The sequence below is a fragment of the Cydia strobilella genome, chromosome 4, assembly GCF_947568885.1.
Source record: "Cydia strobilella chromosome 4, ilCydStro3.1, whole genome shotgun sequence".
Lineage (NCBI taxonomy): Eukaryota > Metazoa > Arthropoda > Insecta > Lepidoptera > Tortricidae > Cydia > Cydia strobilella.
The window spans coordinates 16,668,589-16,692,542 of NC_086044.1; the positions used below are offsets into that span (position 1 = coordinate 16,668,589).

The 23,954-nt window shown below is 37.5% G+C and overlaps 3 protein-coding genes across 4 annotated transcripts in view; 2 read left to right on the forward strand and 1 right to left on the reverse strand.

Moving 5' to 3' along the window:
• Positions 1 to 23,590, forward strand: part of LOC134740699 (uncharacterized) — a 92,130-nt gene extending 68,540 nt beyond the window's left edge. Inside the window, exon 6 of the mRNA XM_063673262.1 lies at positions 23,581 to 23,590. The gene's annotated coding sequence lies outside the window, so the exon portion shown is untranslated. The remainder of the gene's footprint in view (positions 1 to 23,580) is intronic.
• Positions 1,125 to 5,686, reverse strand: LOC134740698 (large ribosomal subunit protein uL3m). Its single transcript, XM_063673261.1, has 6 exons — positions 5,482 to 5,686; positions 5,310 to 5,397; positions 3,720 to 3,947; positions 3,203 to 3,498; positions 2,818 to 2,982; positions 1,125 to 1,424 (listed from the first exon to the last, which is right to left on the reverse strand). The coding sequence occupies exons 1-6, from the start codon at positions 5,529 to 5,531 to the stop codon at positions 1,172 to 1,174; spliced, it is 1,080 nt and encodes a 359-aa protein (XP_063529331.1). The 5' UTR covers positions 5,532 to 5,686; the 3' UTR covers positions 1,125 to 1,171.
• LOC134740703 (protein O-glucosyltransferase 2-like) lies at positions 6,136 to 11,635 on the forward strand. Of its 2 annotated transcripts, XM_063673271.1 has the most exons (7): positions 6,136 to 6,394; positions 8,373 to 8,581; positions 8,767 to 9,223; positions 9,525 to 9,762; positions 10,687 to 10,986; positions 11,100 to 11,240; positions 11,500 to 11,635. In XM_063673271.1, exons 1-6 carry the CDS (start codon positions 6,240 to 6,242, stop codon positions 11,217 to 11,219), a joined length of 1,479 nt encoding a protein of 492 aa, XP_063529341.1. In that variant the 5' UTR covers positions 6,136 to 6,239; the 3' UTR covers positions 11,220 to 11,240; positions 11,500 to 11,635. The 2 variants fall into 2 exon arrangements, with proteins under 2 accessions (XP_063529341.1, XP_063529342.1); XM_063673272.1 differs by lacking the exons at positions 6,136 to 6,394; positions 11,500 to 11,635 and adding an exon at positions 6,477 to 6,543 and having other exon boundaries at positions 11,100 to 11,460.
• Positions 23,591 to 23,954: the final 364 nt, after the last annotated feature.

Consider the following 23,954-nt stretch of genomic DNA (forward strand, 5'->3'; position numbering starts at 1 on the left):
TTGAGTCGATGCAATTTCAAAACGCATCGCCAGAAATGTCAAAATTGTCAACAAAAATTTTCTCACCGACTCCGACACGTAAATATACGCAACTTCCATTCCAGAGTTTTCTGTTATAATGTTTTTAAGTTTTTATTTTTATATAATACTTTAAGCTATATGTATCACCTAGTATTAGCATAATGTCAAAACTTCAGCGTAGGAAGATGTTAATTAAAAATTGGAATTGTCTCAACTGACTCCACAAGACAGGCCTAGCCTAGTGTGGAGATCATAGGTTAATAAAACAATGTATAATTTTTTGGTAAATAAACTATTTTTTTTTGTTTTTATAATATTGTATTATCGTAAAAAAATGTAATTCCAGTGATGAAGATAATCTAACGCCTGTGGATGTTGCACTTTCCTCGCTATAGTGAGGGGAAAAGTTTTGTGTTACACACGGGTGCAAATGTATTTTACTTCTCGTGTTTCAATTCCACACTAACGGGTAAAATACAACTTTGCACCCTTGTATAACAAATAACTATTAAGGCAACATTAAAGATTATGAAATTCTACACAAAAAAGTCTTACATACCTTTGCCGAAAAATTTAATCTTGTAGAAAATACTTGCTGAATCCAGATTGAGCGTTTTTACTTTTCCAGGGGGCATTCTCTTGTTATGAAACTTTGATGAATAGGAATTCCACTTATGTCCATACATTTGTACATGATCTACCCCAATATCAACATTTTACTAGAAAGTACAGGGTAACGGGTTTCAGTACTGATGTTTGATTTCTTCAAAGGACGTATCAATAGATTCCTCTTGACGTTAACAACCTGTTTACACTTGTTGTATTAAAGATTAACAAGTGCGAGTCGGACTAGCCCACCGAGGGTTCCGTACTTTTTAGTATTTGTTGTTATAGCGGCAACAGAAATACATCATCTGTGAAAATTTCAACTGTCTAGCTATCGCGGTTGATGAGATACAGCCTGGTGACAGACAGTGGAGTCTTAGTAATAGGGTCCCGTTTTTACCCTTTGGGTACGGAACCCTAAAAAAACAATACAGCCGCCTTGAGAGGATGCTGAATGTGAAGTCATATTTTAAATGCCGTTATATTTAAAACAACCAATCAAATACTAAAATTTTCATTCATCTAAAAAATACATGCTTATTCACTAGTCCTCTTCAAAAGTAATGGTGGGTTCATCAAACGAATGGATCGATTCATCATAGTATTCTAGTGGAAGATCGTCGGTAGGCAGGTGTGTGGGGAACGGCGGCGGGGTCTTGTGTTTTCGGAGAGGGAGGATCGTGTCGAACACGTAGCACATCGCGCCCGTTTCACCGGGGATACCCACTCCCAGCATCCAGAGAACATTTTGTTTCGTGTTGATGCGAAGGATTTTTACGCCCCGTAGAATTCTCCAACTAAAACAAATATTGTAATGTAGAAGATAAATAATACCCACAAGTATTAGAGAAATAATATGAATAATAAATAATATCATTTGGGACGTCGATACCGTTAAGAAGTGTAGTATCGTTAGGGTAGATGTCGCGACGCTCTTTCTTAGGGCTAAAGAGAATAGAGTATAGAGGGTTATTGTCATAGTAAATTTTTTAGTCGCAGTAAATTTACTGCCAGCTTTCGACCACCTTTCGTCAGGATTAAAACTAACTAAAAATGAACGTGACGTCACTTTAACTTCTTTTTTAATACAGTTGCTCAAAAAGTGCTACTTTTCGTGGCAGTTTAGCGTGCGAAAAGTTGGTTTTCGCGAACTAGTGCTTTTTACTTTTCCAATTTTTTTAAATTTTTACTTGTTCCAATTCATGACTACTTATTGATGAGTGTTAATATTAGTTTCATTTAAACGTCGTAATCAACATAAAAACCTACTGTTAATGTAAGAATACGTAAAATATCCATATTTCATATTTTATTACTTACCTCTTCATCATTATAAGTATTATAACACATTTATTTTTTAATGTTGAAAAACCGTTCTTAATAAGTTGTCTGAATGGAACGGAACGCCTGTCAAAGAAGAGGCGTATTTTCTTACTGCAAGAATGTTTTAAGTTTCCAAAGGCAACATTCGATATTGTTTTTATAAATATACGATACACAAATAATCATAAATAACGATATTTAGGTAATAATAGTACAATGTTTTAATATTTACAATTGTTTCTGTCTTATAGAACATGCATTTGAAAAAAAAACTCATTGAAGTGGGTTCAATAATAATAACAAAATCAATTCTAGTCGAATAAAAGCTAGAAAAACACTTCTTCATAATGTCAATGATGTCACAGAATTAATAATATAAAAGTTTCGAATTCCATTCCTTACTTGTTGCTTTTCTTATTTTTTCGCAACTGTAATAAAAAACGTTGTTCGATACACGTGCAGAAATGTCATTCTTCACTCGTCCCGAGTCTTGCCACTCGCCTAGTACTCGTGGAGTAATGACATACTTTCCGCACTAGCATCGAAATGTACTATTGTTTTCAAACATTGTTTGAATTTTATTGTATTCACTGTACAGTTAAATAATAGGGTTTTACTATGATAAATCGTTCTTATTATCGGGTGTCAAAGAAATTTTTACTTATATTTCTTTTGTCAAAAATATTTTGATTTTGATAAAATATTAATAATACTTAATTCGATTTGCCGATTTCATTGAAAAAATGTGACGTCACACCAGGGGGGAGGGGTTTGCCAAATGTGACCACGTGTGACAAGGAGGGGGGAGGGGTAAAAAAACCTCGAAATTCGTGTGACGTAATTAATGGATGAACCCTCAGTAGGTACCTGTTGCCCATATGTCCCGGCATCTTGGTTCCTGGCCATACTCTCGCCTTCTCTCCACCAGCTCCAATGTTTCCAGGTCTTCTGTGGGTCTTCGTTACACCGTGTGATGCAGGCATACCTTTGAATCCCCACCGCTTCATAACACCTTGGAAACCTCTGTCAATACTGGAAAATGAATTGCCATAGTATAAATAATACTGTACTATGTACCCTGTCTTGTTTCACATAAGCATTAAACTTGTAATACTAGTATTTTTTCGTCCTTTTATCAAAAGGAGACTTGCTTATTGTACAATTTACAAGCTACCTTCAAACATGCCCAATGAAAAATTTGGTATAAAAAAGCATGCCATCAAATACCAAATCAATTATAAATAATACTTACGTTTTAGCCCTAACATCCACATAATCCCCAACTCTGAAATGGGTTGCTGTCAAAGGGGTTCCAGTCGGAAGAGCGGCATGTGGAGAAACCATGAATCGGCACAGATGCCGTTTGGGCAGCATGCCAACACTGTCAAACATGCTACAGTATTCCTTTGTGACTGTTGTAGGATCAATGGTCTCTGAACCAATCAGTAGACTACCTAGTCTTCGTTTTTCTTTCCAAACTGGTTTTTTTGTGACCATGGGATTGAATTTTTCTGGAGGTATGTATTTGATCACATGGTTATCCACAACCTGTAAGAATAAGAAAAACGGGTGTTATTATAAGTATCATGTTTTTTTTTATTTAAACCTTTTTTTTCTCTGTTATTAAATGCTAATGGATAATATAGTAAAGGGTTGAAAACAACATTATCACATACAGAAATGGAAGAAAGAATAAGAAAAAACTATTTAATAAAGGTGAAATGCATGTTGTTTACTTTTGAATCCCCCAAATAAAGTTTTCCTGTTACCTGTACAAGAGTAGTTTGCAGTTTCTTTCCATCCTTTGTCCAGAGAGGGTAGTTGCCAATTTTGCGTGCGATAAGTCCCGCACGCCTGGTGTACGGGTCCCAAGGAGCACTAGGCACAAACTCACTATTCAACAAAGGTGACTCTAAAGTTGCTTGAGCTTGTAGTTTATCCTGACGAATTTCTTCAAGGAACTGTTTATTTTCTTGGGTAAGCATATCTTCACTCATCTGTAAGTAATTTTGGTAATTACACTTTATTCTCAAACGTTTGTTTGAAAATAAACGTTGTTATGTATAATAACAACAAAAAAAACCGGCCAAGTGTGAGTCGGACTCGCGCACGAAGGATTCCGTACCATTACGGAAAAAAACTGCAAAAAAAATCACGTTTGTTGTATGAGAGCCCCATTTAAATATTTGTTTTATTCTGTTTTTAGTATTTGTTGTTATAGCGGCAACAGAAATACATCATCTGTGAAAATTTCAACTGTCTAGCTATCACGGTTCATGAGATACAACCTGGTGACGACAGTGGAGTCTTAGTAATAGGGTCCTGTTTTTACCCTTTGGCTATGGAACCCTAAAAATTATAGAAAAACCAGAATTGTGATAGGCAGGCAAGTCTGGACAGGCTATCACAGCAGGGGCCTTTCGGAACAGCTTGTTTCGTGTAGAAGCCACAAATAATATAATTTCCTCTCTCATATTTAAGAAGATTAACATGTCTTGTCATTGCAGTTTTATCCTATCCTCATTTTTAGGGTTCCGTACCCCAAAAGGAAAAAACGGAACCCTTATAGGATCACTCGTGCGTCTGTCTGTCTGTCTGTCCATCTGTCACAGCCTATTTTCTCCGAAACTACTGGACCAATTAAGTTGAAATTTCGTACGCCTATGTAAGTTTGTAACCCAAAGACGGACATGTAACGTAAAAAAATAAATTTTAAGCATAGGAGCCACTTTTGGGTAAATGAGAAAAGAAATAAAAAATGGTTTAACTATATCGTCTTACATATCAAATGAAAGAGCTCATTGTGAGGATCTCAAATATATTTTTTAAATAATTTTAGGACAAACAGCTTAGAAGTTATTTAAGAAACTAGGCAAAAAATGACCATTCCCCCCCTTTATCTCCGAAACTACTGGGTTTAAAATTTAAAAAAAAATACACTACATAGATCTTTACCTATAGATTACAGGAAAACCTATTAGAAATGTGCAGTCAAGCGTGAGTCGGACTTAATTACTTAGTTTTTGATCCGACCTCTACGGGTTTTTTAAAGACATTACACTCACATTTCACATAAAAAATACACTGTTTAAATTGTGTAATGTACGCGAGTCCGACTCACACTTGGCCGGTTTTCTTAACACATCCTTGATATTTTAGTATGATTTGTTGACGAAAATATGGTTGCAGTATAAAATAGAAGACCTTCATATCCTAATTGAGTTGCTTAACTTCAAATTCGGGTAAATCCATCATGTCAGATTATACAATTTTGGTATTAAGAAATGGTAATAGGTATTTGCTGAGATACTCGAATGGATTTACCCGAGTTTGAAGTTAAGCGACACACTTATACTTACCACTCTTTCCTTAGGCATATACCAGTAAGGAGGGCGGTATCTTGGAGGTTTGTAGTTACCAATTTGGCGGTGTGCAACATAGTTTATCCTGAAAAAATAAGAGATATTTCTCATTTATGGACATACAGCTGTTCACGTTAAATTTATAATCATTTTTTATTGAATTACTTACTTTAGTTTGCTCAGGGTGCTACACAGAAGTTTAAGATTGGAATTGGCCATATTTCAATTTAATATTCGTACGTCTTAAATTATTATTTGGTTGTATTGTAATAATATTAAGGGCAATTCTTATTATAGGCCTTTCATAATCCTAGTTAAGTTAAAGTTTTATTTGATATTTGTTCCCCTTAGACGCAAACACTAATAAAATAGGTTATGACGATCGATTGACACTAATGACAGAATTGACAGATAACTGACTAAAGTCGCTCCGAACTACGCGGCGCGAAGCCGCGAACGCGAGTGTGGAGTCGATTTCGCTGATTAGCGAACTATATACTCCACTGTTCGCGCCGCGATTCGCGCACGAGTGTGGAGGGTCCTTGATTTTCTTTTCGCGGTTATAGCCTTGGTGAATCTCGGCTAAGGCCCCAGTTACATGCGCTGTGTGCAATAGTCTGCAATGAAAATATACTCGGGCAAGCAAATCTTGTCAGTAGAAAAAAGCGACAAATTTAAAAATGTAGGCGCGAAGGGATATCTTCCCATAGAAAATTTGAATTTCGCGCCTTTTTCTACTGATAAGATTTGCTTGACCATAAATCAGAACTTTTGATTTCTATCTCGGTTCGTGTGTAACATACCCCTAGTAATGTCAAATCAAGTTTTATTTTATTTACACATGATTTACACCCAAACATGTTTATTTTGTTATTCGTATATAAATTATTATAAATGTGAATTATATAAGTAAAAGTATTAGTTACAATGGTATTAAGTGTTTACGTTATACTGTTTTGTGCCTTATCTCAGGTCTATACACAAAATGAAATTAAAATCTATGGGCCGGGTTTGAATCCCAAAGAAATCGTGATGCCGGCTAGATACTTTTTCGTTAATATCACATTTGTTACAGAACAATCGTAAGTAAAAATAGTAATTGTAATTCTTATAATAATTCTAATATTTAAATTGTATCTTGCTGAAAAAAATTAGGGTTTGAAGAATTGGAGCCAAAAGTTCAATGAACTTATGAGAACTTTGTAGTTTGGTATGCCACTATTATATTTAGGTACAGGCCTGCTTTTATCATATCAAAAGTTGAGCTTGGTCACTGGCCTTTTTTTTTTTTTTTTTTTTTTCGTTGGAAAAATGCTTTATGCATACCCACACCCTCGGGGGAGAAAGTGCGGGTTATGTGGGACTCGGCAAAAGGCGCCACTACCCACTAAAAAACCAACGGTATGCCTGCGCGCCGCCAATGGGGCGTGGCCACGGGTTCTCTTAAGTACGCAACCGTGACCACGCCGGCGCCGCCCGCCACTACCACATGCAGCGGGCCCTTCTCTGGGGGGGGGGGGGCTAGGGAGTAACTTCTAGCCCTGCCTCCTCAGAAGGCGCGTGGGCACACCACGCGCGCCTTCTCTGCGAGGCCTATGTAATGGGCAGCGACGCCCCCGCGCCGCTGCCCAGACCTCGCTAGGTAGGGGGGAGGAGATGGGCATACGCCCTCCTCCGAGCCCCTGCGCGCTTGCGGCGGATCGGGTGCGAGGCTGGGTCGGCCTCCCGTTCCCTCTCCGCTGCCTCCTTCTGCGACATTACATCCTCGCAGAAGGAGAGGACCGCTTTCCACGACCTCTCGTCGGCGACCATAGCCTTAACTACGGCCGGCAAGGAGAGGTCGTCCCCCACCACTGCCATGAGGTCACGGCGCTGCCCCGCCCAGGCTGGGCATTCCTCCAGGGTATGCTGCGCCGTGTCCTCGCCGCAGCTGCACTGGTGACACTCGGCCGTCACCTCCCGTCTTGCGAACCGGTGCAGGTAGCTCCCGAAGCAGCCATGACCCGTGAGCACCTGCACCAACCGGAAGGTTAGCGAGCCCCGCTCTCTTTCCAGCCAGTCTTGTAGGACCGGCCGGACCGCCTCGACAGTCCTGTGTCCTCCCTCGCGCCCAGCTAGTTCTTCCTCCCATTGGAGGACGATGGACTGCCGGACGAGGAGCCTCTGCGCCTCTACTTCCCTGGGCGCAGGATGGTACTCCTGGAGCCGGAGGTCCCTGCGCCACTCGTACAGGGCCGCTTGGGCCTCCGCCTCCAGATCCCAAGGAGGCGTTCCCGCTAATAGGCACGCCGCATCATATGAGGTGGTGCGGTACCCGCGTACGACGCTGATGGCCATCGCCCTCTGAGCCTTCCTCAGCAGGGCGACATTTCGGGCCACCAGAGTCACCGCCCAGATCGGCGCCCCGTACAGGGCCATCGATCGCACCACCCCCATATACAGACGGCGGCTCGCAACCTCCGGCCCCCCGATGTTGGGCATCAGCCTCTTCAGTGCGGCCGATAAATATGGCCTATATCAACCCAAATTTGCATAAATATTAACACTATTGATGCAATATTAGTGTGTGCTCCCAATACTGATTTTCTATAAAATATCAATCCTGTTTCTTGCCACACAAATTCAGTGTCAGGAGCATTCCCTAGTCCTGAACCTCCTTCCATAGTACCATTTATAGTGCACAATATTTGTTGCATACTGTATATCCCCTCGGGTGGCACGATGCTGGGAGCAGGCTGGTCTCCGACAGCGGCATATGTGGCACCCGCCATTTGAAAAACATGGCGGATGCGCTGTGATCTTGGACAACTTTACAAAGTACTTTTTGTGCTTTAGCTTGGACACAAGCCACATGGTGTGAAAATTTAAAATATTGCATTGCCACCTGGGGCATATTGCCTAAAGATAGCTGGTACAAACAGGGGCGTAGCTAAGAGGATATGGCGTCCGGGGCACTGGGCAGTCACCAAATTTGCGCCCCCTGACGACTGACAAGTTTCCCTGCTGCTGCCTTTTGCTCAGTTTGGCAATGAATAAATATAATTACTTGTTTTATTTCAGGTATACCTCAAACCTAGCAAATGACTTAGCAGTAGAAATAAATGGTAGCTCTATGAAACATAGAGATTGCCGTGTTTGGGTAAATAAATTGGACAGAAAAGATGGAACTTTTATAATTAGATACAAAGTATATGAGACTTGCCAGGATATATCAATAAGTGTTTATTATAAAAGTAAACATATCACTGGATCCCCTTACCATTTTGCAGGTGATTGGTGCTACTCATGATCTATACTTATTGTTAAATATGTATAATGAGCCAGTAGTCTGATGCATACCATAAAATAAATCCATAGATCAGCTTAGGTTGACCTGCCAAGTGAATGCAAAAGCATTTGCTTTTGCTGCAGCATATTATTCATTCATACAAGTAATATCTATATATTTTTTCAGGTCCTATTCAACCAGATCAGTGTGACTGCCCTGAACAGGACATTAATGTATGGCTAGAAAAATATGGTTGCTCTAAGTCTTTCAGCAAAATCAACCAAGATCTAAAACCCTTTATAAATGTTGATATGGGAGTGAAAGTACCAAAGATTGTAGAAAAATACCACAAACCGGATACCACAAGTTTTTGCCACTATGTAATTAAAAATAATAATATTTATCGGGATTGCTATGGAAAGCATGTGGGGTTCAATATGTTTTCAGATAACATTCTTTTGTCTTTATCAAGGAAAGTAAGGTTGCCTGACATGGAGTTGGTGATTAACTTGGGAGACTGGCCTCTGATTCGTAAGAACGCGGAATTGTTGCCAGTTTTCTCATGGTGTGGTAGTGATGATACAATGGATATTGTAATGCCTACATATGACTTGACTGAATCTACCTTAGAGAATATGGGAAGGTATAGTAAATGTTTTATTACCATGCATAATAATAACCCCCTTGAGTCTAAATGACAACCAAATTTGAATTGTAAATAAATTAAGAATATCAAGGTCGTTTTTTGGCTGGCAATTTTAAATCACTGGGACTTCAGAGCGTATTTTAGCCCGTAGCGACTTTTGCCGTTATCGCAGCATATCCTTATTGTAGTATTTGTAGTCCGTCATTTAGAACAAGCTAGTTGTGTAAAAAAATACTTGTGTGGCGGACGTATTCTTGATAAATGTTCTTCCCTTATAATGTAACGTTCGTTTTTTCAGAGTAACCCTCGACATTCTATCAGTGCAAGGCAACATCGAGAAGCCGTGGGAGGGCCGCGAGCCGCGCGCGTTGTGGCGCGGCCGCGACTCGCGCGCCGAGCGCCTGCAGCTGGTCGACGTCGCTCGCGCCAACCCAGACCTCTTCAACGTGTCTCTTACTAACTTCTTCTTTTTCTTGGATAAACAAGAACAATATGGGCCGAAGTCGCCGCATATTTCTTTTTTTAAGTTCTTTGATGTAAGTAACGTCGAGTATAATGAAAAAAGTGGCTTTCCATCAGAAGAGAAGGTCCTTATGCTTCATGTGTAATATCACAAATGTCTAAATCTAAGAGTTTACCCTTTAACGGGCAAACAAAATTGAACCTTATCACTTTGAAACAGTTTAAAATCATTGCGGGAAATATATTCCCTCTGCCTTATAAAAGTTGAATGATTTATATACCTACCTACATAGTAAGATAGTAACACAAAAGCATACACAATGGAATAAAGTCAAACTTAAAATATTTTAGGCGTATTTTTGCTGCCTGAACTAGATGGCACTATACGACCCTCATACATTATTACGCTATGCGGTAACTAAATAGGGAATATTACGCGAAACTCTGCGCAGGAGGCGCCACTTCCACAATCTGAGGGTCTATCACAAAACAAGAAAATCGAAAATTTGAAGTTAATGTATTGCTTGCATTTTAATAAATTGATGATTCAGAATATCTGCCAAGTTAAACCAGTTTGACAGCACTGGCTTCCCTCGAATGCGGCTTACCCGAAATTTCGTTATCACTTTTGCATATTCGAGCGATAAAGAGGCAGATAGCGCAATTTTGGATTCGCGTTTCCCGGTAGGTCCTCTGTAAACAAATCGCCTTGGTGCATCAATGTCATATTTTATTATCTCTGAAAACTTGTCAAAAAGTTGTTAAAGGAACAGTATGTATAAGTTACTCTATGGTTTACTAAACGGGCTACTGCTGCACTCTGGTGGCAGAACATTGCAGTAATACCCCCTTTTGTCAAGTGTTAAAATCTGATGCTACACAAAACGCGCTTTCTATTTCGGCTATCAAAATCACACCTACAATACTTTGATTTTTGAAACACTAGGCCATTCCGTTTTCTACAAAAGAATCTACCTTAAATTACTTGTTACTTTCAGTATAAATACCAAATCAACATCGACGGCACCGTAGCATCATACCGACTGCCGTACCTGATCGCGGGCGGTGGCACGGTGTTGAAGCAAACGTCACCCTACTACGAGCACTTCTATGGGCAGCTCGTCCCGTGGGAGCACTTCGTGCCGGTGTCACGTGATCTATCGGACTTGGCACAGAGAGTGCGGTGGGCGCGCGCGCACGACGAGGATGCGCTGAAGATAGCGAGGAACGGAAGGAAATTTGTCAACGATCATCTGCTTCCTCAACATATTTTTTGCTATCATGCGGTGCTGTTCCAGGTAAAAGCTGGTTTGGATTCTTTAGCTTTAGTTGTGGCTTCGTAAACGGCGATAGATGTCGCTGTTGCGCACATAAAAAGGACACATAGACAAATGATGTTCACTTGTTACAGGAATGGAGCAAGAGGATGACGAACAAAGTGAATGTTCGTAAAGAAATGACGGAAGTACCTCAACCGACTTTTGACTGTGATTGCGAACCAAGAGAAAAAAAGAAACGTGAAGATCTTTGAGTATCTGGCTCCGAGTCAAAGCTAATAATAGGGCATTTGATTGTATTTAAAATAAATTATTTTACACCATGCAGGAAATAAAGCACCAGAAGATTAACAGAGAAACGTAGACAGCAGTTATTTTTAGACAGAATTTCTATTTTAAAACCCGTATAAAACTATAAAGAGTAGGTAATAATTTGATCGTGACAATATATGCTCGGATTTCATATAAATTCCATAGTAGCAAACCGTTTTGACAGTTCGAAAAAAGAAACTGATTTTACTAGTAGTCAAATACCCTATATGCGCCAAAACATTCCCTCACAATAATACAAAATAATAATCTCAGTAGTGTAGTGTAAATATAAATATACTTCCCTAATATTATGTCAAGTAACATAACATAAGGCTATGAAAATAAAAGTTTATTAGATCATATTATTTTTATTACAAATATTACCAAACAATATCACATTTTGGTAAAATAAATATATATTTCTGCATTGCACATTATAATAAAAATATTTGCCTAAAATTAACATTTAACTAATGAATAAACATTTTACATCAAGTTTTATTTTTGAAATCGCTTACATACATCCAATTCAAAGTTTTTTATTGGGTTGCGTATGAAGCAGACTGGGTTGCGTTTATGACGGGTATTTTTATACCCAAACACAATAAGAACTTAAGAGCGTTCTTACAAGAAAAGTCGAAATAATGTAAAATTGATGATATTCCCGACAACATTTAAGATTTTACGCTCATTATTAGAAATAAAGAGTACTTGTTCCAGTAAGAGCGCCTTCTTATCTTTAGGAATATCGTTGTACATTTTAGAAAAAGGACTAATTAAATTAGTAATGATTTTTTTTCTGATGGTCGTTTACGAAAAACCGCGTGAAGCACTGAATTGTGAGCTCTTATTTGTAAATTTTGAGAAGTTTACTCTGCTAAAGTTGGACATTTTGTATTACTAATATCCTGTACTTTAGGAATATCGAACGATATTCTTCCTACATGCTTTTAAGAAAGAGAAAATCAATGTTAAACGAATTGAATTTTCTCTTCGAAACAAGTGTAAATTCCTACGAAAATCTACTTAGTATCGAAGTCATTTTTATACACGAGCAATCTACAACGTTTGCTTATACTGTTGGTATACATTTGTGTTTATCAAATTCTACTTTAATTTTTTGGCAATTTTTTGAAAACTACTCTATATTGCCGATGACGCGCGCTGGCGATCTCAGATCTCAGTACCGCGGCAGAGCTTGAAGAGGTCGGACCTGTGTCGGTCGGCTCCGCACGTTTTCGACGGCGACAACGAGGTTTTTTATCGTTGTGTGCGGCAGGCGCCGTGTAAAACGCTATACTGTGTGCGTGTAAACCGCGATTGAGAAACTTTGATCCGAGTACTGTATTTGTTGTTATAGTATTATAATATAGTATAGTAACATAACAAACTTCCGAACAACAATAAAAATATTTGAAATTACCTGACATTTTATAGGTAGTAAATTAAAAAAAAACAGCCAAGTGCGAGTCGGACTCGCGCACAAAGGGTTCCGTACTACGCACAAAAAGGTAAATAAATCACGTTTGTTGTATGGGAGCACCACTTAAATATCTATTTTATTCTGTTTTTAGGGTTCCGTACCCAAAGGGTAAAAACGGGACCCTACTACTAGGACTCCGCTGTCTGTCTGTCTGTCTGTCCGTCTGTCACCAGGCTGTATATCATGAACCGTGATAGCTAGACAGTTGAAAGTTTCTCAGATGTATTTCTGTTGCCGCTATAACAACAAATACTAAAAACAGAATAAAATGTGGTATTTCCTATAAAAAGGGACCTTATTGTCGATGGCGTTTACGCCATTATAAATGATGCTCCGATATAACTAAGACTGAAATTGTATAAGTTTTGACTATGTATTACTCATCCTCCTTATGAACCCTGGCAGTACCTACTGGAACTTAGGTTTGGTGCAACATAGGCGCACACTGTTTTGATCATTCGACTCGTCTTGATGAGCACTTAGGAGAGCAGTACCCATGATAGAGCTGATGCTGAACCCTGGCAGTACCTAGTGGAACTTAGGATTGGTGCAACATAGGCACACGCTGTTTTAGTCATCCGACTCGTCTTGATGAGCACTTAGGAGAGCAGTACCCATGATAGAGCTGATGCTAAACCCTGGCAGTACCTAGTGGATCTAAGGTTTGGTGCAACATAGGCACACGCTGTTTTAGTCATCCGACTCTTCTTGATGAGCACTTAGGAGAGCAGTACCCATGATAGAGCTGATGCTGAACCCTGGCAGTACCTAGTGGAACTAAGGTTTGGTTGACATATCAGTCAAATTTGACAGATTGACAGTTTTTTTGTCATTTTCAGGGAAAATTATCTTTTTGGGATAGAATTTAGCACCAAGTAACATTGTTAAGTGTAGATTTATACTATCTGTCAAAATTGACATTTTTGACAATTTTGGATCCCAGATCGAAACGGCTTGTCCAATTTTGATAGGACCTTCAACATTAGTCATGGGATGGTAAATGTAGTTTGACACATCTGTCAAAACTGTCGAAATTGACAGTTTGACAGTTTTGTCATTTTTAGTGAAAATTTACATGGTTTGTTAAAGTTTCGTACTAAGTGACATAGTTTAGTGTTGTTTGACATATCAGTCAAATTTGACAGATTGACAGTTTTTGTCATTTTCAGTGAAAGTTATCTTTTTGGGATATAATTTAGCACCAAGTGACATTGTTAAGTGTAAATTTATACAATCTGTCAAAATTGTCATTTTGCGACATGTTGACATTTTTGGATCCCAAATCGAAACGGTTTGTCCGATTTTGATAGGACCTTCAACATTAGTCATGGGATGGAAAATGTAGTTTGACACATCTGTCAAAACTGACTGTTTGACAGTTTTTGTCATTTTTAGTGAAAATTAACATGTTTTGTTAAAGTTTGGTACTAAGTGACATAGTTTAGTGTTGTTTGACATATCAGTCAAATTTGACAGAATGACTGTCATTTTCAGTGAAAATTATCTTTTTGGGATATAATTTAGCACCAAGTCACATTGTCAAGTGTAGATTTATACAATCTGTCAAAATTGACATTTTGTGACAGTTTGACATTTTTGGATCCCAAATCGAAACGGTTTGTCCGATTTTGATAGGACCTTCAACATTAGTTATGGGATGGAAAATGTAGTTTGACACATCTGTCAAAACTGTCAAAATTGACAGGTTTTGTCATTTTTAGTGAAAATTAACATGTTTTGTTAAAGTTTGGTACTAAGTGACATAGTTTAGTGTTGTTTGACATATCAGTCAAATTTGACAGATTGACAGTTTTTGTCATTTTCAGTGAAAATTATCTTTTTGGGATAGAATTTAGCACCCAGTGACATTGTTAAGTGTAGATTTATACTATCTGTCAAAATTGACAGTTTGTGACATTTTGACAGTTTTGGATCCCAAAACGAAACGGCTTGTCCGATTTTGATAGGACCTTCATCATTAGTCATGGGATGGAAAATGTAGTTTGACACATCTGTCAAAACTGTCAAAACTGACAGTTTGGCAGTTTTCGTAATTTTTTGTGAAAATTAACGTTTTGTTAAAGTTTGGTACTAAGTGACATAGTTTAGTGTTGTTTGACATATCAGTCAAGTTTGACAGATTGACAGTTTTTATCATTTTCAGTGAAAATTATCTTTTTGGGATATAATTTAGCAAACAAACCATGTTCATGTCTCAAAAATTTAATTCGAATTAACTTTAATGCAATTGGTGCGTAATGCAATTGGTTAATGGCGGAACTAATGGTTAATGCAATTGATCAATGGTTAATTAAAATTAACAATTACGGCCAACACTGCTACATATAGCTAAAATAGTTTCGCTACCCAAGCGGTACGGTTACCCTGTACCTGTACCAAATGTAATGACGAAACATGTAAACAAGCGAGTATAATTTCTTTCTAGTATAAAATAATTCTTTTATAATACAAAAGTAAGTACATTTGCACTGGATTTCGTATTTTCGTACCAAATAACAATAATTAGGATTTTATGATTTAAGTACAGTTAGTGTCGTTATAATTGTTTTCAGTATGCTTCACGAAGGATCAAGATTATTTAATCCATCATTGTAGTGCGAGCGAGAGGGAAAACGTGGTAGAAGGGATCGGCATACTGAGCTCGCACAGCCCGCCGCAGCGCGTAAAATACCTAAACTCGCTCAACCCCGAAATGTAATAGCGCTCTTAAACGAATGCAAACCTTAATGCAAATGAAGTAAGGTCTGTCAATATTTACTTTATCTACGTTGGTATGTTCTTCACCTAAAGAATTGAATACATATTTTATTTTCTAATATTAGTCAACTATTTAATAACAATATTTAAATATAAATAATATGTAAATAAATATATTTATAGGTCTGCAACTTAGACGGTTCGTGAGATCGTTATATGGTTGGCTATGGCGTGGCTAATAGTTGGGATGCATGCGGAAATAACGAAATATATAAAATACTAGAAGATATTTCAAACTAAATTTCTTTTCTTCTACTAGAAAACCACTGTGCAACTACCTCACGAATCGTCAGAGTTAAAGTGGTATTCAAGGCTCATCATCTGCGATATTTATGGCGTTAATTAACTAAGAAAACTTATGGCAATGACAAAATAGGTAATCTGGCTAGCGCATTAAGAGCGCTATTACATTTCGGCGTTGAGCGAGTTTAGGTATTTTACGCGCTGCGGCGGGCTGTGCGAGCTTAGTATGCCGATCCCTTCTACCACGTTTTCCCGCTCGCTCGCACTACAATGATGGATTAAACAATCTTGATCCTTCGTGAAGTATACTGAAAACAATTATAACGACACTAACTGTACTTAAATTTTAAAATCCTAATTATTGTTATTTGGTAAGAAAATACTAAATCCAGTGCAAATGTACTTACTTTTGTATTATGTAATACAATGTACTTACGCTTGTTTACATGTTACGTCATTACATTTGGTACAGGTACATGGTAACCGTACAGCTTGGGTAGCGAAACTATTTTAGCTATATGTAGCAGTGTTGGCCGTAATTGTTAATTTTAATTAACCATTGATCAATTGCATTAACCATTAGTTCCGCCATTAACCAACTGCATTACGCACCAATTGCATTAAAGTTAATTCGAATTAAATTTTTGAGACGTTAATGGCCATTGAAGTTAATGTTTTGTTTAGTGTTTTGACATATCAGTCAAATTTGACAGATTGACAGTTTTTGTCATTTTCAGTGAAAATTTTCTTTTTGGGATAGAATTTAGCACATTGACATTGTTAAGTGTAGATTTATACAATCTGTCAAAATTGACAGTTTGTGACCTTTTGACAGTTTTGGATCCCAAATTGAAACGGCTTGTCCGATTTTGATAGGACCTTCAACATTAGTCATGGGATGGAAAATGTAGTTTGACACATCTGTCAAAACTGTCAAAATTGACAGTTTGACAGTTTTTGTCTTTTTAGTGAAAATTAACATGGTTTGTTTGCTAAATTATATCCCAAAAAGAAAATTTTCACTGAAAATGACAAAAACTTGCAATCTGTCAAACTTGACTGATATGTCAAACAACACTAAACTATGTCACTTAGTACCAAACTTTAACAAAACGTTAATTTTCACAAAAAATTACAAAAACTGCCAAACTGTCAATTTTGACAGTTTTGACAGATGTGTCAAACTACATTTTCCATCCCATGACTAATGTTGAAGGTCCTATAAAAATCGGACAAGCCGTATCGATTTGGGATCCAAAACTGTCAAAATGTCACAAACTGTCAATTTTGACAGATAGTATAAATCTAGGTTAGGTTTAAAGATATTTATTCTCATAAAAGACATACAAGTCACTTACACGAGAACAGAGTTATAAGTAAAAGTTATCCTATTTACGGTAGCATTAAAGTCGAGCTCGAGAGGTACACGCTCACACTTTTTTTTTTTTTTTTTTTAAGGTGGGTAGTGGTTTAAAATGTATTGTGATAATTTAGTTTTAAACGCATTGAATGAGCCTGTCCCTTTCAGATCAGACGGTAATTTATTATAAAGCTGTGCACCTTCATATGTAAACATTTTTTTCCCTAATTGTGTTCTTATCTTCGGTAGCACAATGAAACTTGCACGACGAGTAGTGCGTTTGGATATTTGCTTCTTCGTTATAAAGGCTAAGTTAGTATGGAGTGCGCTGTTTAATATTTTCCTAACAAGAATGCTGGTACTATACATATACAATTGTTTAATGTTCATTAGGCCAGTTTCTGCATATATACGCGTGGTAGGTGTTAGACGGTGATAGTGAAAAAGAATTTTGATTATTTTATTTTGGAGTATTTGTAGGGGAGTTAGTTTGGTTTTGGCTGCGCTGCCCCACAGCTCAATCAAGTAGAGTAGGTGCGGTTTAATTAGACAATTATATATGGTATAACGTAGCTTATGCGGAATACAGCCTGATATGCGTCGTAAAGAACCAGTGATTGACGATAATTTTGACCTTATATGTTCAATTTGAGTATTCCACGTAAGATAGCTATCCATTCGGAGACCGAGGTATTTCTCATGTTTTTTATTTGTTATAGCTACATTATTTATCGTCAGTGGGCTGTGGGGTGGGATAGTTTTATTTTTTGCTTTGAAGATTACGTAACTAGTTTTGGATATGTTAATTGTGAGGAGATTGTATCGAAACCAGGAGTGTAATTTATTTAAATCGGTTTGAGCGTTTTCTATTAAATATTCTATCGAGGAGCCGAAGTAGAACAGACATGTGTCGTCTGCATATAATGATACATGACCTTTTAGGCCTATTTCGTGTACATTATTTATGTAGATTAAAAACAGTAGAGGCCCTAAAATGGAGCCTTGAGGAATTCCGCAAGTTATCGGCAATTTAGCACTTTGGGTTTTGTCTATTTTGACTACTTGATGTCTGTTTTCAAGGTAGGATTGAATCATCTTTAGTGCGTTACCATCTATACCGATTTGTTTTAATTTTTGAAGTAGCAAATTATGACATACCGTATCGAACGCCTTTTTTAGATCAATAAAGACGCCGAGGACTATGTTTTTTTTATCTATATTTGATTTAATTTTAGTTACAAGGTCGATTGTTGCAGTTAATGTATTACTTTTAGGCCTGAAGCCATATTGACGTTCAAAGATAAAGTTGATTGAGTTAAGATATTCGCTCAAACGGGTATATATGACCTTTTCCAAGATTTTAGATAGTGTAGGCAAAACAGAAATCGGCCTGTAATTACCCGGGTCAGTTTTTGGGCCAGATTTATGAATAGGAGTAACTTTGGCGATCTTTAAGGACTCAGGGAATTCCCCTTTATACAGTAATTTATTGATTGAGTTTGTGAGAGTATCTGCGATTAGATTTTTTATGCATTTGATAGATTTGGTATTTATTCCGTCGACACCAGCACTGGAGTTAGAATCTATATCGTTAATAATTTTAATAATTTCATCGGTATTGCATGGTTTAAAATTTATCAACTTAGTATTAGTATGAGATTTAGGTAGGGCTTGTTTAGAATCATCATGGTATAATTTTGGTATTTCATCTGCTAAAAGAGAACCTATAGTCGAAAAATATACATTAAATTCTTCACATATTTGTTTGGCATCTATTATTTCTTTAGATTGTATTATAATTTTCGGTGGTGCACAGCTTTCTCGTATTTTATTACATGCTAATGTATTCACTAAACTCCACATTTTTTTAGGTTTCTTATTGTAATGTATGAACTTGTTGTAGTAATATGTGTCTTTTGTATTCTGAATTAATTTGGCAAGGTCATTCTTGGTTGTTTTATAGTTTTCTTCTAGGATCTTGTTTCCCCGGTCTTCCTTTAATTCACTCCAAAGTTTGTTTCTCCTGTTTATCCCGTTGATTATGTCCTTACATATCCAATCTTTTTGCGGAGGATTGAGGATTTTAGTTTTAGTGATTTTACTAGCATTTATGTATTTCTTTATAGAACTCTCAAGTGCCGTGTAGTCGTCATCGGTATTGTTCAGTTCAGCTTCTTCGAAGTTTGTATATAGCCTGTTGTAGTCAACTGCTTCATATGTGGTCTCGATCCTTTTTGGTTGCTTGGTTTTCTTTAATTCAATACATATTTGCTTATGATCAGACATTCCCGATTCAATGATTGCCATATGAAAATAGTCGTCTTTTAAATTAGTGCTAACATGGTCCAGTATAGATTGTCGTGTTTTAGAGTCCCTCGTACAGTATTGTTTATTAACTTTGTTTAATAGTGTGAAGTCTGTTTCTTTTAGAAGAGCTTTGTATTGTCGAGTTTTCTTTTCTTTAGCGAGTAGGTCAATATTGAAATCTCCGAAAACTATTGCTCTATTTCTTCTCTGTAACTGGTTATTTAGCTCATCGAGAAAATTTTGATAATTTGTATGACCTGGGTTATATATTACTCCAATTTCAAGTGAATAGTTTTGAAGACGTACCCATAAGTAATTATTGCCATCTAGGTATTGTGATTCGGATATAGTATGTCTTAGGTTATTATGTACAAAAGCCGAGACTCCTCCACCTTTCGTGTCAGTCCTGTAATTAAAATAGTGAGTGTAGTTTTCTATTTGCAACTCACGAGCTTGTTCTTCATTTGCAATCCAAGTTTCAGTTAAAAGAAGTATGTGAACTGTTGTAGGCATTGCTTTAAGTATGCATTTTAGTTCGTCGAAATTTTCCTTTTTTTCGTATGCTTCTAGCATTTAGGTAAAAGAAAGTAAGTCTGCTTTTATTGCATTGTAGATCTGCGTAATTATTAATGAGCTGGTATGTGTTGCTATTCGTAACAGTATAAGTTCCCGTGTTTTGACCTGATGAAATATTTAGTTTTTTGGAGTTACTTTAATAATGCTAGGTATTCCATTTATGTATTTAATGGTGAGGTTATTTTCACCGTCATTAACACGCTTGGCTAATTCCTCCTTAAGATTTGTAGATATTTATACTGCTTTGGGGTTTGATCAGAGTAAAGTTTAATATTTTCCGGGAGTTTTTCCTTGTTTCGTAGGAGTTGTTTGGCTGGAAATTTGGATTCGTAGCATACTTTGACCTTTCTGATTTTTGTCTCGCTGTATTTACCGATTCTTATAGTTCTAACTGGCTGCGGCGTGTCTGGGACGATTGATCGGGTAATTCGTATTACATCAGCTTCATCACAAGCTGCTCTCTCTTGAGCGTTTTCGGAGGTCTGTTCTGCGAGTCCAACAATGATAACATTTTTTTCTCTCTCATTGCGATCTTGAGCCTCGCGTATCAATTCCTCGTGGAGATGCAATTGAGACTGATCAGATGAACACTTAATGTTGGTAGCTGATTTGCTCCCCTCTAACAATCTAATTTTGGATTCATTCTCAGATATTTTATTTTCAAGCAAGCTTACTTGTGTCTTGATACTATTTTGCTCAGTTGATATGGTATGCGACGTTGCCTTTATATCGTTCATTTGGGTCTTGATTTGAGCGATATTCTCACGAAGCATGTTAGTTGATTGGTCCGTGGAGGCTTTGATCTCAGCTACCTGTTCCTTAAATTCGACAATATTTTTATTCATTGATGCCAGCATTATTTCGTTAGACTGAGTAAATTTTTCTAGCAGCAAGGTCATACGACTAACCTCCGTTCGTAGTTCTTTCATTTCATTACTGCACTTACAATCGTGTTCAAAAGGATTTTTTCTTTTTCGGAATGTAATTGTTTTTGTATCTCTTGCGGTGTCCGCGAAGTCCGCCTCCATATCATTTAGCTTAGACAAATCCGGTTGTGGCCCGCCCGAGACGGTTTTTGTGGGTGAATTATGTGCACTCATTGCTTGTATTTACGTATGCACTTAAGAAAACGAATTGCAATACGTACAATGCGGGCCGGTGCGCTGCCTAATTATCAGTATACAGGTTTAGCGCGGCAGTGGTTTTGTAACATCGACGTTAACAGCGATCGCGCTGTGTGCCTTTGTATCGGGTGGCGTGCGAGTGGGTTAAAAAATAGCAACCGTCCTTGTCCCCCCAGGGGTAGCGGGGAGCCCCGCGGTGGCCCGCGCTCAACCGCTGCCCGTGGTTACACTGGTGTTGAAAAGATGTAATTACACACTTATTATTGTCACTTTTGAGCTTTAATTATTTTAGTGTACGGTTTAAACTTCAACTTCACTTATTAATTGTATTTTTAAGTAAAATTATCGACACGTCTGCTTCCAACGACTTGCTACCGCGTTATCTCCACTTAACTTAAATCTACACTTAACAATGTCACTGGGTGCTAAATTCTATCCCAAAAAGATAATTTTCACTGAAAATGACAAAAACTGTCAATCTGTCAAATTTGACTGATATGTCGAACAACACTAAACTATGTCACTTTAGTAGTTTAGTACCAAACTTTAACAAAACATGTTAATTTTCACTAAAAATGACAAAAACCTGTCAATTTTGACAGTTTTGACAGATGTGTCAAACTACATTTTCCATCCCATGACTAATGTTGAAGGGTTTTTTGTTATGAAATAGGAGGCAAACGAGCAGACGGATCACCTGATGGTAAGCGATTACCGCCGCCCATGGACACCCGCAACACCAGAGGGGTTGTAAGTGCGTTGCCGGCATTTAAGATGGGAATACGCTCTTTTCACTGAAAATGACAAAAACTGTCAATCTGTCAAATTTGACAGATGTGTCAAACTACATTTTCCATCCCATGACTAATATTGAAGGTCCTATCAAAATCGGACAAACCGTTTCGATTTGGGATCCAAAAATGTCAAAATGTCACAAAATGTCAATTTTGACAGATTGTATAAATCTACACTTGACAATGTCACTTGGTGCTAAATTATATCCCAAAAAGATAATTTTCACTGAAAATGTCAAAAACTGTCAATCTGTCAAATTTGACTGATATGTCAACCAACACTAACCTATGTCACTTAGTACCAAACTTTAACAAAACATGTTAATTTTCACTAAAAATGACAAAAACTGTCAAACTGTCAATTTTGACAGTTTTGACAGATGTGTCAAACTACATTTCCATCCCATGACTAATGTTGAAGGTCCTATCAAAATTGGACAAGCCGTTTCGATCTGGGATCCAAAACTGTCAAAAATGTCAATTTTGAAAGATAGTATAAATCTACACTTAACTTACTTGGTACTAAATTCTATCCCAAAAAGATAATTTTCACTGAAAATGACATAAACTGTCAAACTGTCAAATTTGACTGATATGTCAACCAAACCTTAGTTCCACTAGGTACTGCCAGGGTTCAGCATCAGCTCTATCATGGGTACTGCTCTCCTAAGTGCTCATCAAGACGAGTCGGATGACTAAAACAGCGTGTGCGTATGTTGCACCAAACCTTAGATCCACTAGGTACTGCCAGGGTTCAGCATCAGCTCTATCATGGGTACTGCTCTCCTAAGTGCTCATCAAGACGAGTCGGATGACTAAAACAGCGTGTGCCTATGTTGCACCAAACCTAAGTTCCACTAGGTACTGCCAGGGTTCAGCATCAGCTCTATCATGAGTACTGTTCTCCCAAGTTGCTCATCAAGACGAGTCGAATGACCAAAACAGTGTGCGCCTATGTTGCACCAAACCTACGTTCCACTAGGTACTGCCAGGGTTCCTAAGGAGGATGAGTAATACATACTCAAAACTTATACAAGTTCAGTCTTAGTTATATCGGAGCATCGTTTATAATGGCGTAAGCGCCATCGACAAAAAAGGTCCCTTTTTATAGGAAATACCACATTTAATTCTGTTTTTAGTATTTGCCGTTTTTAGTATTTGTTGTTATAGTGAAAACTTCAACTGTCTAGCTATCACGGTTCATGAGATACAGCCTGGTGACAGACGGACAGACAGACAGCGGAGTCTTAGTAATACGGTCCCGTTTTTACCCTTTGGGTACGGAATAAAATAGATATTTAAGTGGGGCTCCGATACAACAAACGTGATTTATTTACCGTTTTGTGCGTAATGGTACGGAACCCTTTGTGCGCGAGTCCAACTCGCACTTGGCTGGTTTTTTTAAATTTACTACCTATGAAATGTCAGGTCATTTCAAATATTTTTAATGCTGTTCGGAAGTTTGTATTGTTACTATACTAACTATTATAATACTATAAAAACAAATACAGGACTCGGATCAAAGTTTCTCAGTCGCAGTTTACACGCACACAGTATAGCGTTTTACACGGCGCCTGCCGCACACAACGATAAAAAACCTCGTCGTCGCCGTCGAAAACGTGCGGAGCCGACCGACACAGGTCCGACCTCTTCAAGCTCTGCCGCGGTACTGAGATCGCAAACACGCGTCATCGGTAATATAGAGTAGTTTTCAAAAAATTGCCAAAAAATTAAAGTAGAATTTGATAAACACAAATGTATACCAGTGTGGGGCAAAAAGTAATTGAATTACAAATTACAATTACAAAATGTAATTTCAATTATTGCATTACAAATTACAAAATGTAATTTGTAATTCAATTATAAAATTACCAATTACAAAATGTAATTTGTAATTCAATTATAAATTACAAAATGTAATTTGCAATTCAATTACAAATTACATTTTGTAATTTTAATTTGTAATGCATTACTTCGTAACATTACAAATTACTTTTAGTTAATAAAATATT

Excerpts from the sequence above, each read along its gene's own strand:
- LOC134740703 (XM_063673271.1), top strand. The coding sequence starts at position 6,240 with ATGGTATTAAGTGTTTACGTTATACTGTTTTGTGCCTTATCTCAGGTC. Across the intron at positions 8,582-8,766 it reads ATCCCCTTACCATTTTGCAG|GTCCTATTCAACCAGATCAG; the intron begins GTGATTGGTGCT and ends ATATTTTTTCAG. Across the intron at positions 9,763-10,686 it reads CTTTTTTTAAGTTCTTTGAT|TATAAATACCAAATCAACAT; the intron begins GTAAGTAACGTC and ends TGTTACTTTCAG.
- LOC134740698 (XM_063673261.1), bottom strand. The coding sequence starts at position 5,531 with ATGGCCAATTCCAATCTTAAACTTCTGTGTAGCACCCTGAGCAAACTA. Across the intron at positions 3,948-5,309 it reads ATATGCCTAAGGAAAGAGTG|ATGAGTGAAGATATGCTTAC; the intron begins GTAAGTATAAGT and ends AATTACTTACAG. Across the intron at positions 1,425-2,817 it reads CCGGGACATATGGGCAACAG|TTGGAGAATTCTACGGGGCG; the intron begins GTACCTACTGAG and ends TATTTGTTTTAG.